The 12,370-nt window shown below is 39.1% G+C and overlaps 1 protein-coding gene across 1 annotated transcript in view; it reads right to left on the minus strand.

Annotated features, from left to right (window-relative positions):
* Positions 1-10,649: 10,649 nt before the first annotated feature.
* IBSP (integrin binding sialoprotein) overlaps positions 10,650-12,370 on the minus strand; it is a 13,696-nt gene continuing 11,975 nt past the window's right edge. Inside the window, exon 6 of the mRNA XM_082726617.1 lies at positions 10,650-11,736. Coding sequence (XP_082582743.1) covers positions 11,161-11,736 — 576 coding nt within the window. The 3' untranslated portion in view covers positions 10,650-11,160. The remainder of the gene's footprint in view (positions 11,737-12,370) is intronic.

Here is a 12,370-nt window from a genome sequence, read left to right on the forward strand (position 1 = left end):
ATTTATTTATTTATTTATTTATTTGAAAGTGAGAGAGTAGGAGTGCATGTGCATAGGCAAGCACAGCAGGGAGGAGTGGAAGGAGAGGGAGAGAGAGAATCTCAACCAGACTCCCCCTGAGAATGGAGCTGGTGAGGGGGAGTGTTCCTTCTCACACCCTGAGATCATGACCTGAGCCAAAATCAAGACTCAGATGTTTAATATGATACGGAACAGCTGCACTGAAGTGTTGGTTTTCAAATCACTAGTTTCTGATGTGAAAACAAATCTGAGTATCTTCTGAAAAAAATTTTTTAATGAATATCATCTTCTCATTTAGAAAAGTAAAAGTTTAAAAAAATAAAATCTTTAAGGGAACACAATTATTAGTATTGTGATGACAGTAATGATTTACTTAAATCAATCTTTTTTTTTACAGTTGATTGGATGCTTGTTGACGGTTCCATGTTTAGTATTACAAACATGTATCTATCCGTTTTGTTACAGCAGTACCTCATAATAAACCACTCCAAACTCAAACAAAGAAAAAAAGAAAAAGAAAAAGGACTAGGATGCTTAACTGAGCCATCCAGGCCCCCTTATACTTCTCTTAATGGAGGAAAAAATTTTAGTGAAAAAAGAAAAGATGTGATGACAATGAGATGAATCTTCAGGCCAAAAAAAAAAAAAAAAAAAAAATAGAATTCTATGAATGGAAGACATTTTGATAACACGGGCCTAGATATAATCTATAGAATAAAATCAGTTATTTGTGCAATATTAGCCCAAATCTGCACTATACATTTTGAATGTACTCAATATTTAATATTTTGGAGCAAAGTGTTTTTAATGTTGTTATTCATTTTTCATGTTTCATTATGCCCCCTCTAATGAATGCCCCTTTTATTTTTCGTGATTGTATCTTTTACGGCAAAGTTGCTTTACGGTCAGTTAGGTATGCGAGGAAAATGCTTGCGGTGGACATGCTAGCCGCGGAGATGTTCCGGGTGAAGCTGCCTAGAACCTGTGAGGTATTTCTCCTATATGTCACTGACGGGAAAATGTTTACTTCTATCTAGATGTATCGTGTTTAATAAGAGAAAATTCTTTGAATTTTAAGAGAAAAAGATTGCTTAGCTACTAGTCCTAGCAAGGAGTTAGCTGGCAGTAGCTAAATATATATGCTCCCAAAGTTAAAATGAATTCAGAGCTTCAGGGGGAAGGAAAAAAAAAAAATCAACTTGGGCCTTAAATTTAGAACCTACAATTGACAAAAGAAAAAAAAAAAAAAGAGCCTATTCCGGTTTTAAGGTTGCAGAGAAGAAACTGCAGCGGCGGGGGGTGGGGGTGGGGGACAACCAAGAGCGATCATTTGCTAAAGTTTTCTGAGGTGGAGTTGTTACTTCTACCCTCTTGACTTGCCCCGAGTTAAGCTTAAACTACAAAAATTCAGCGTAAGTTTTCTAGATGTTTTTGTGTCATGAACAGTTTTGCTATAACATTTGCTAGGAATAAATAACCAGAGATAAAGAGCAGTGTTCTATTAAAAAAAAAAATTATTCTCACACCATCCCTATTTAACTGGAAAACAACACAAAACTAGGAAGCAGTAGAGAAGGCAAGAAATGGACGCTTGGATTTTCTTCTGGTGTTTGGCTGACGTTGAATGGACGACACCTCCACAGATTATATACCTAGCCTGGCTTTCCTGGGTCACACTGACCCAGAGTCGCTCCTCGAAGAGATTTTAAGATGAAAGGAGCCCATGTCAATGTTGCATTTTGTGGTGGCTTTTTCATTTCTTACCCTTCACTTGAGTGAGTGCAGTCATATAAAATGTTAGTTAACTGGGAACCTACACTATCAGTTCCAGCTATTGGACCCTCATCTGGGAGTAAGGTTTTAGTTGTTTTGTCTTGTGTTCCCATCTATTTCTGGAATGTTCCACCCATCTTCCCTGTACTTGTGCTCTAAGCCCAATTGCTTTGATAGATATTTTTAAAAAAATATTACAGGAAATGATTTTATCTTCTGGTATCTTGATCCCCAACTTATTTTTTTTCCCTAACTTATTTTTAACACTATTCTGCAACACATTTCTCTGTATCATCTTAGGCAATTAGAGGTAAACATATTATTACACACAGAGAGAGGGAGAGGGAGAAATTATATAGCATATAAATATATATATAGTAATTCCTTTTTTCTAATTTACTTACACAGCACATGTACATTTCCTCTCCAGACTCAGTGGGGTATCAGTACAGTGTTGTGATTAGAAAATAGGGGCGGTGTTGAGTTATTTCCTTTTTACCTATAAATGTCTATAAGAAGACATTTTAAAGATTTGTCAAGGCGTTAGGCTTTTCATAGAAGTATTTATTCCCCCTTAATCTTCAGAATGGAGTCCAGAATGGGTTTGCTGGGAGTCTTATCCTGTGTTTAGAGAAGAAAAGGTTTTTGTTTTAAATATGTTAATTCATGTGTATATCAATATTCATCCTAAATTACAGAAAAATGTCACTTTTTCTAAAATATCACTTGCAACCAATTTTCTCATCTACCCTAAAATTATTTTTATTTTTAGTTTTTATTTTTTTTCCTTTCAGTATTTGAGAATTTCAACAGAAGTACATAAAAATTTCAGCCAGATAGGGAAACATGGAGGGTCACAGAGCAGCATGAAGCTAGCTGTGTTCATTTCTCTAGGCTATTTGTTTACTCATTCAGCTATTAGTAGCAAAGAGAAGACATGTCAATATAATTTACTTTTATTTTTATATTAGAAAGATGTCTTATTACACCTTAAAATGTAACTCAGAGGATGTAGTTAAAATATAATTATAATGATACCAGTCTTTTCCTTCAGGACATGGTGACATTGCTGGAAGTGGCTGTAAAACTTTGTTGTTACCTCAAGGAGGGGAAATGTCTTTCATTCTCAAAATAGTGTTTTTCAGAGGTTGCCGTTTTGTTTTTCAGGACTGAGAATCTTGTCCTTAGGAGACAGAATATGACAACATTTACCAGCTAGTTATTCATTGCATTGGGCACAAACTAATATTTTCTTACCAAATTGGAGCATATGCCCTCTTCTCAGTTTTTAGTTTTCAGTGTTAGTATTTCATTTTAGCTCTTCTCTCATGACTTTCTTACTTCTCATGAACCCAGATTTTCTCTATGCTTGTCAGCTCCTGTTCCAGTTATTTATTGGTTATCTATTGGTCTTTAACATACCAATATAGGGATGCCTGTGTGGCTCAGTCAGTTTAGCAACTACCTTTGGCTCAGGTCATAACCTCAGAGTCCTGGGATTCAGCCCCATGTCGGGCTTTCTGCCCAGCAGGGAGCCTGCTTCTTCCTCTCTGTCTCCTGCTCTTCTGGCTTGTAATCTCTCTCTCTCTCTGTGTCAAATAAACAAAAAAAAATCTTAAAAAAAAAAAAAACAAAAACCAATATATTATATTCTCTCAAGGTTCTGTAGTGTGATTTGGTTTAGCTATGAGATCCTCACTTGGGATCTTTCATTTGGAATTTTTTTTTTTTTTTTTTTAAGATTTTATTTATTTTATTTGACAGAGAGAGAGATCACAAGTAGGTAGAGAGGCAGGCAGAGACAGAGGGGGAAGCAGGCTCCCTGCTGAGCAGAGAGCCCGATGTGGGGCTCGATCCCAGGACCCTGAGATCATGGCCTGAGCCGAAGGCAGCGGCTTAATCCACTGAGCCACCCAGGCGCCCCTCATTTGGAATATTTAGAGAGGAGAAAGTGCAAAGTCTTATTCAAAGTTATCCAAAGACTTGACTGAACTGTCCATCCAAGATCTTGCCTTCTCCATATGACCTCTCCATATGACCTCTTCTCTCTCTGGTAGAACAGACTGGACTTCTTACATGGTAGCTCAGTACTTTAAAATATTCAGTGGGCTAAAAGCTCATTAACTGGATTTGTTGGCTTAATAAAAATTCCCATGCAAATAACATTCTATCATATTCTGTTCTTTCTCAGATGGGCTCCTCTTTTATTTCATGAATTCCAGGTCTCAACCAGACAGAAGAAGTTGTTAAGCCAGTTTTGTGAGTTAAGCCTGGAATTGTTATGGAGTCATTATCATTATGTTGGTCAAAGTCATCAGATCCAGAGGACTGCGGAAGTAGTTTTTCCATGCCTTGATGTAGAGAAGTGACCGTGCCCCATTGTCGAAGAGCTTGTAGAATGGGGATACCATAGGAATCATTTTTGGAGACTACAGTGTGCCCAAGTCAATCTCTGAATACAGTGCAGGTATTGAGCTTTCAAAAGGCATTCAATTGGGCGCCTGGCTGGCTCAGTGGGTTAGGCCGCTGCCTTTGGCTCAGGTCATGATCTCAGGGTCCTGCGATCGAGTCCCGTGTCGGGCTCTCTGCTCAGCAGGGAGCCTGCTTCCCTCTCTCACTCTTTCTCTGTCTGCCTCTCTGCCTACTTGTGATCATCTGTCAAATAAATAAATAAATCTTTAAAAAAAAAAAAAAGGCATTCAATTCAGAATGTTTGGTATACCTGTGTTAGTGAGGGTTCCCCAGAGAAACAGGACCATATAGGAGATAAATATTTATTCATATGAATGTGAGCCCATATATGTATGTATGTGTCTGCATGTGTGCATGTGTGTTTGTTTGTTTGTTTATTTCCATATATGCTCACATGATTATGGAGGCTGAAGTCCCATAGTTTGCCATCTGCAACCTGGAAACCTAGGAAAACCAGTGATATAAATCCAGTCTGAGTCAGGGGAACAGATGGCATAAAACCCACTCTAGGGGCAGGAGAAGACCGATTTCTTAGTTCAAGCAGCCAGGTAGGAACCCAAAACTGCAAATTCCTCCTTCTACTTTTTGTTTTATTCTGGCCCTAAGTGGGTTGGATGATGCCTACCAATTGAAGGGGACAACCTACTAAGTCCACATATTCAAGTGCTAATCTTACTGAGTTTTACTTAGAGATAATATTTCATTCGGACACCTCTGTTGACTCAGAATTGCTGTATCAAACACCAGAAATTTTACTGAATTTTAAAGTACAGTTGGAAATAAAGGGCCAAACTTCAAGTTAAAAAAAAAAGAAAAGATCATCAATTTACTAATAGTTTGTTTATATCCTAAGTGATAAAAGCAGCTAAATTTTAAAATTAAATGTTTTTTTTTAAAGATTTTATTTATTTATTTGACAGACAGAGATCACAAGTAGGCAGAAAGGCAGGCAGAGAGAGAGGGGGAAGCAGGCTCCCAGCTGAGCAGAGAGCCTGATGCGGAGCTTGATCCTAGGACCGGAAGGCAGAGGCTTAACCTACTGAGCCACCCAAGTGCCCCCAAATTAAACAGTTTATCATGGTTATGACTTTATATAATCATCTAAAATAGGAATCAGTAATCTATGGGCTGTGGGCCAAATCCGTTCCATCATCACAAAGTTTTATTGGAACACAGCCGTATCTGTTTGTTCACATACATCTATGGCTGTTGTTGCTACAATGACAGATTGGAGTAGTTGTGACAGAATCCATGTGAACTGCATAGCCAAAAATGCTTACTAACTGATCCTTTAAAGAAAAAGTTTACTGACTTTTGCTTTACAGAAAGGTTTGGTGACCCCTGAGTAAAATAGTGAGGGTTAAATTTGTATTTTAAAAAGAGATGACATGTTCTCACTCTGATGCATGTCTTATCTTTTATTTCTATTAACATATAATGTATTACTTGCCCTAGGGGTACAGGTCTGTGAATCATCAGGCTTACACATTTCATAGCACTCACCGTAGCACCTACCCTCCCCAATGTCCATAACCCAGCCACCTTATCCCTCCCCCCACTCCCCAGCAAGCCTCAGTTTGTTTCCTGAGACTAAAAGTCTCTTATGCTTTATCTTGCTCCCAATCCCATTTGTTTCATTTTTTTCCTCCCTAGCCCCCACAACCCCCCACCCTACCTCTTAACTTCTTCCTATCAGAGAGATCATATGCTAATTATCTTTCTCTGACTGCCTTATTTTGCTCAGCATAATACCCTTAGTTGCGAATGGCAAGATTTTAGTTTTTTTGATGGCTGCATTCCATTGTGTGTGTGTGTGTGTGTGTGTGTGTGATATACACACACATGCTGCATCTTCTTTATCCATTCATCTGTTGATGGACATCTAGATTCTTTCCATAGTTTGGCTATTGTGGACATTGTAGCTATAAACATTGGGGTGCATGTGCCCCTTTGGATCATTACATTTGTATTTTTAGGGTCAATACCCAGTAGTGCAGTTGCTGGGTCAATAGGGTAGCTCTATTTTCAACGTTTTGAGGAACCTCCATACTGTTTTTCCAGAGTGGCTGTACCAGCTTGCATTCCCACCAACAGTGTAGGAGGGTTCCCCTTTCTCTGTATCCTTGCCAACATCTGTTGTTTGATACAGGTCTTATCTTTTTGGTACTCTAGCAGTCATAAAATTGAAGAAGGGAGACCTGAGAAAGACCAGAGTAATTTGCATGGTAACTTTTACAATTAAACCAACAAGTCCAGTTAATGAGTTCATAACCCACTGAATAGTTTAAACAAGGGCAGAAATATTTACAAATATTTGCACTTGGTTAAACAAAAGTCTGAGTGATTGCTTCATGGTTTCCCTTTAACTAGTATTGATTCTTTTTTTTAAAGTGAGACTCATATTTCCCGACATTATATTATCCTTTCCAACAAAGTGTTTTTATATTTTTCTGCTTTTTTCCCCACTTTCATTATTTCTTCTCTTGGTCATTCAGAGGGATTCACTTACCTAGAGATAGACTGGGTTTTGTTTGTTATTTGTATTTTTAATGAAAGAAATCCAAATGGAAAGTTAAAGTTTGGTTTTTCGGTTCAGAAAGGGTAATAGAAAATCAGCAGGGTTAGTCCTGAAAGAAGCAGGGTGTAGAATATGTCACAATAGTAAATTGAAAAGCAGGGCAGGGTGATATTTAGTGTTCTCCACTGATTAAATGTGGGTTACCTGACTGCCAGCCGGGGAGGATATTGATTGAGAGGCATCATGTTGAAGGAGATAGGAAGGGCTTGAAATGAGGAGATGGGACCTAGAGTGACCACAGAGAGAGGGACAGAGTCCCTCTCTGCCCTGTGGCCACCCTAATAACCACAGACCATGCACCCCCACAGTATGGCCAATGCTGAGAAGACTTAGAGTACCGTTGCCTGGTGAGGGCCCGCATGTTTGCTCATCTTGTAGAAGTATTCCTCCTCATGTCCTAAGACCTATCTTAATTTACCCAAACTCCTTTATGTGGCCAGCCTTCTTTATGTGATCCAAGAAACTTATAAACCTCCCAGACTTTGGGATCTGGAAGAGATGTGTAGGTGAAAAACTCTACCGCCACTTCCTGAGAACCTGGCATGTCTCCATATGGACCACATGGGCAAAGGTTGACTATAGTCTGACCTGAGGCTTGGCCAAGTACCCTGTGATTCCTTCTGGAGCAAGGAGGGATAAGCAGCCCTGAGCAGAAATTCCAGAGACAGTTGCTCTCCCACCTCTCCATCTTCTGGGAGTTGGTCACGAAGCTATTTCTCATCCATCTCCCTGGTTTCCGTTGATCATAAGACTTTCAGCCTCTTCCCCTTTAAGGCTCCACTGCAGATTTCCTTGGAAGTCTCTCTACTTAGCCATATGTAAGAGCTGGCTCCTCCACAGTGGAATGACCTACTTCCCTGTGTTGTCTGTCATCTGAACCTTTTGGCTCAGTGATCATCCTCTGGGCCCAGAGAGCTGACACCATGCTGATCCTGCTTTTGTTCTCTGTGAAAGTAACAAACTGTTTAACTTCATTTGAGCTTGGTATCTTCCTGCTGGCTGAATCAGTGGTTATGACATGCAAACCTAGCAGCTGCAGTTGAGATCCTTAGGGCCCTGTTACACATCACACTGCCTTTTGGGCAGTGCTTGACAGCTTTGTCCTATTTTGACAACAGCATTAAGGGATATTTTCCTTGTTTACTCACAGTCTCTGTTCTCAAAAATATCCTTTTTGGGGGGCACCTGGGTGGCTCAGTGGGTTAAAGCCTCTGCCTTCAGCTCAGGTCATGATCCCAGGGTCCTGGGATCAAGCCCTGCATCAGGCTCTCTGCTCAGCAGGGAGCCTGCTTCCTCCTCTCTCTCTGCCTACCTTTCTGCCTACTTGTTATCTCTGTCTGTCAAATAAGTAAATAAAATCTTTTTTTTTAAAAAAAGATCCTCTTTTGATCACCTGAGCATGACATGAAACCTGTAAAATTATATCTTTTTATTAATACCAAAGGACAAAGAAGTAAAAACATAGATAGGGTTGCTGCATGCGCTCTTATCCAAAATTTTGTCTTTTGATTCCCAGTTAAGTTCACCCATTTTAAAAGGGTGACTTTTCTCTGTAAAGAAAGAAGCTGTGAGAGATATATGGGATGTGGACTTTGGAGCAGATTGCTTTTCTCCACTTCATAGCTGCATCATCTCAGGCAAGTTACTAAATGTCTCTGTAACTCAGTTTCCTTACCTGTAAAATGTGGTAGACTTATAGTATTTGTTAAGAATGTGGTAATGTATGTAAAAATGAGGTAATATATGTAAAATGCTTAGAATAGAAGTGGCACACAGTAGGTGTATAATAAGCATTAGCTACTATATCAATGAAAATCATGGTACTCGGGGCACCTGGGTGGCTCAGTCGTTAAGCTTCTGCCTTTAGCTCAGGTCATGATTCCAGGGTCTGGGGATCAAGTCCTGCATCAGGCTCCCTGCTCAGCGGGAAGCCTGCTTCTCCCTCTCCCCACTTCCCCTGCTTGTGCTCCCTCTTTTGTTGTTTCTCTGTCAATAAATAAATAAAATATTTAAAAAAAAAAAGAAAATTACGGTACTCAGACTTTAAGGTGCACAAGAATCACCTGTCCACTCCTAGTTTCTCATTGAGTAGGTCTTGGGTGGTGCTCCACAATTTGCATTTCTGATGCTACTGATCAAATGACTATACCCAAGGCCTCAATCTCATCAAAAGCTTTTGTTTACAAAGATGCATTAGGGCAAGAAAAAAAATGTTCCTTGAGTTTTGGAAGGACCAGGTAATTATATAACAATTGGATGCACCCAAGTGTTAAGATGGAGAAGGGCAGGGGAGTGGAGAGGAGAGAGATGATGATCCTGAGCACCTCATTAACATGTTGGGCTCTGAACAGCAACTACAGAGTACACACCACATGTAAGAGATGAGGTGATGAGGACTAGAGGAGGATATTAATTTACTTTCAATAATACCATTACTCAAGCCTATCTAACTTGAGAGTTCATGCACTTTGCACAATATGTAAAAACATATGCCAAAATATGAGAAGACCCTTGGTTTGAAAATACTCTTTCGGGATGCCTGGGTGACTCTGTCGGTTAAGCCACTGGGTTAAGCCACTGTCGGTTAAGCCACTGTCGGTTAAGCCAGGGTCCTGGGATCAAGTCCTACATGGGGCTCCTTCCTTGCTCAGTAGGGAGCCTGCTTCTCTCTGCCTCTGCCACTCTGCTGGCTTGTGCGTGCTCTCTCTCTCTCTCTGACAAGTAAATAAATAAAATCTTTTAAAAAAAAGAAAAGAAAAAGAAAATATTCTTTAGGGCTCAAGTCATTAAACCTGGCTAAGAAAATTGTGATATAGGGCAAGCTTACTTTTCACCAGTGTTCCCATCATTAAAGATTTCCTGCTCACTTATGGCTAGACATCCATTACTGATAAATATACACTAACGAATAGAATATATGGTAAGGAGCACAGATCCTAAAACCAGTCTGCCTTTGTTTTACCCTCAGCTTTGCCACTTGTGACCTTTTGCAAGCTGTGTATCTCTTTGTGCCTGACTCAGTTCCTTCATCAATAGAATGGGGGATGACAAAAATACCTACCTAATAGAGTTCTGTGAGGATTGAATGAATTATTAAAATAATTGGAAAAATGTGAATATGATCTGTATATTACAAAATACTATCATAGCAATGTTTAGTTTCTTTAGAATGAGAATGAGAATGGTATTGTAGCAATTTAGGAGAATTTCTTGTTTTTATACTAAATACTGAAGTATATAGGGGTGAAGCATTATGATGTCATGATGTTTGCAACCACTCTATAATGGTGTGCGTGTGCGTGTGTGTGTGTATGTGTTTGTGTGAGTTTTCTACTTCATCCTTCTCCCTACCCCACCTAAAACCAGATCAAATCAGAATAGGGTTGCCAGATACAAAATAGGATGCTCCATTAAATTTGAATTTTATATAAATAATGAATGATTTATTTAGTATAAATATGTCCCAAATAATTCACAGAGGCCAAGTAGTGCGTGGAACATACTTAAACTAAGAAGTTTTTCATTGTTATCTGAAATTTAAGTTTAACTAGGCATTCTATAGTTTTGTTAAACCTGGCAACTCTAATAAGAGCCATTTATTCTCCTGATATATATGGTTGACCCTGCCCACAAGCATGCCAAAATCTTAGTTATATTGATTTATCCATGACAAAATACTTACAGTTCTTCTGAGTTTTAAACCATACTGGAAATAAGCTTTTTTGTTTAGCTTAGTTGTCCCCCATTGGATTCATCGTTTTCAATTCTGAATCTCTCTCTCTCTCTTTTTAAAAATTATAACATATTTGAAAGACTGCATTTTTATTTGTGATACAACCCATGGATAGAATATACATAAAGATCACATAAAAATACATGAAGCTGATAATTAAACATAATATACAGTGTTGGGTAGGTAGGTGATTAAAGAACTACACATATTTTATATATAGTGTCATTAATGTTAATTCATAGAAGCATGTCTTGCATGAAGAGTAGTTTTAGCAGTTAGTAATAGTACAAACATGTTAAAAATATTATTTATAGAACTACAACCTCAAAACAGGTAATCAAACTCCATCTCATGGATTGGTTTAAATGGCCCTGATTTACAATAACCTTTCAATAATAAACCAGGGAAAAGCAGTAAGAAGCCCATTACTTGCAGAAGCAATTACAGAAAATTACTTTGGAACAGTAGCACCACTCCACATTATAATATGCATATTTGTTATATTGCACCTTCCTGAGTTGAACTTTGAAAATGGTAGCCACATGAAATGCCAGAATGGAGGAATTCATCCCAGGCTGGGCCTTCACTGATGGCGGTAGTAATAATCTTGACCATCATAGCCATCGTAGCTACGCCCTTTATAGTAGCTGTACTCATCCTCATAGGCTCGGTAATTATCCCCACGAGGTTCCCCATTTTCATTTTCATAGACTTCATATCCATTGTCATATTCATTAGTGCCTGTTTGTTCATACTCTTCCTCATATCCGGTGGGGGTGGCTTCCCCAGACTGTCGGGTGGTAGTCCCATAGAACTCTGGTGGCGGAGTTGTAGGTTCAAATCCACCATCTGGTGAGGTTGTTGTCTTAGAGCCACCATTGTCCTGCTTTCTAGCCACTGTGGTTCCTTCTGCCTGGGCCTCAGTGACACTTTCTTCTTCACCTTCTTCTCCATTATCTCCATCACTGCTGCCATTACCATTTTCTGCCTCTGTGCTGTTGCTACTGGTGCCATTTATGCCTTGCCCATTTTCATCCACTTCTGCTTCATTTTCTTCATTTTCTTCATCTTCCTCTTCTTCTTCATCACTTTCCTCCTCTTCTGTAGCCTTGTGTCCTTTATCCCCAGCCTGTAAGGAAAAGTTTGAAAGAATCCAGATCTAGGTGTGAAAATGTAAAAACCTAAAACAATCAACTTCATTCAACTCAGGCTATACTAAGGCCTTATTCTAGATATATTTTTGAATTGAAGCTAGCTTAATTTATAAAAGAATTAGTGGGTGTTTTAAAAATTCAAAAACACCTTCGGTGGGTGTTTTAAGAATTCAGGATTAGTACCTCTGAAATTGGGTTTCGACGGAGAAGAATGTACTTAATAAATAAGTCTTCTCTGTGGGAGATGCTTCTTATAGCTTTGCTCTTGACTTTGTCTTAGAGCCCTCTTCCCTGAAATACAGTGGCATCTTGCAGGACCTTTTTATTCATTGCTAAGATGCTTGCTTGTCCTTAGTTTTCTGCTATAATGTAGGAAGTCAGTGTAATAACCTGGGATGAGAACTTGTGTGGGAAAAGAGCTTTCCTTATTTATAAACAGAGATATTGAGTCTGCTCTTGCTTTTTCTTTTCTTTTCTTTTTTTTTTTTTAAAGATTGTATTTGTTTATTTGACAGAGATCGCAAGTGGGCAGAGAGGCGGGGAGAGAGGCAGGTAGAGAGAGAGAGGGGGAAGCAGGCTCCCCGCTGAGCAGAAATTCAGGGCTCCATCCCAGGACCCTGAGATCATGACCTGAGCTGG

The sequence above is a fragment of the Mustela nivalis genome (assembly GCF_964662115.1).
Source record: "Mustela nivalis genome assembly, chromosome: 4".
Lineage (NCBI taxonomy): Eukaryota > Metazoa > Chordata > Mammalia > Carnivora > Mustelidae > Mustela > Mustela nivalis.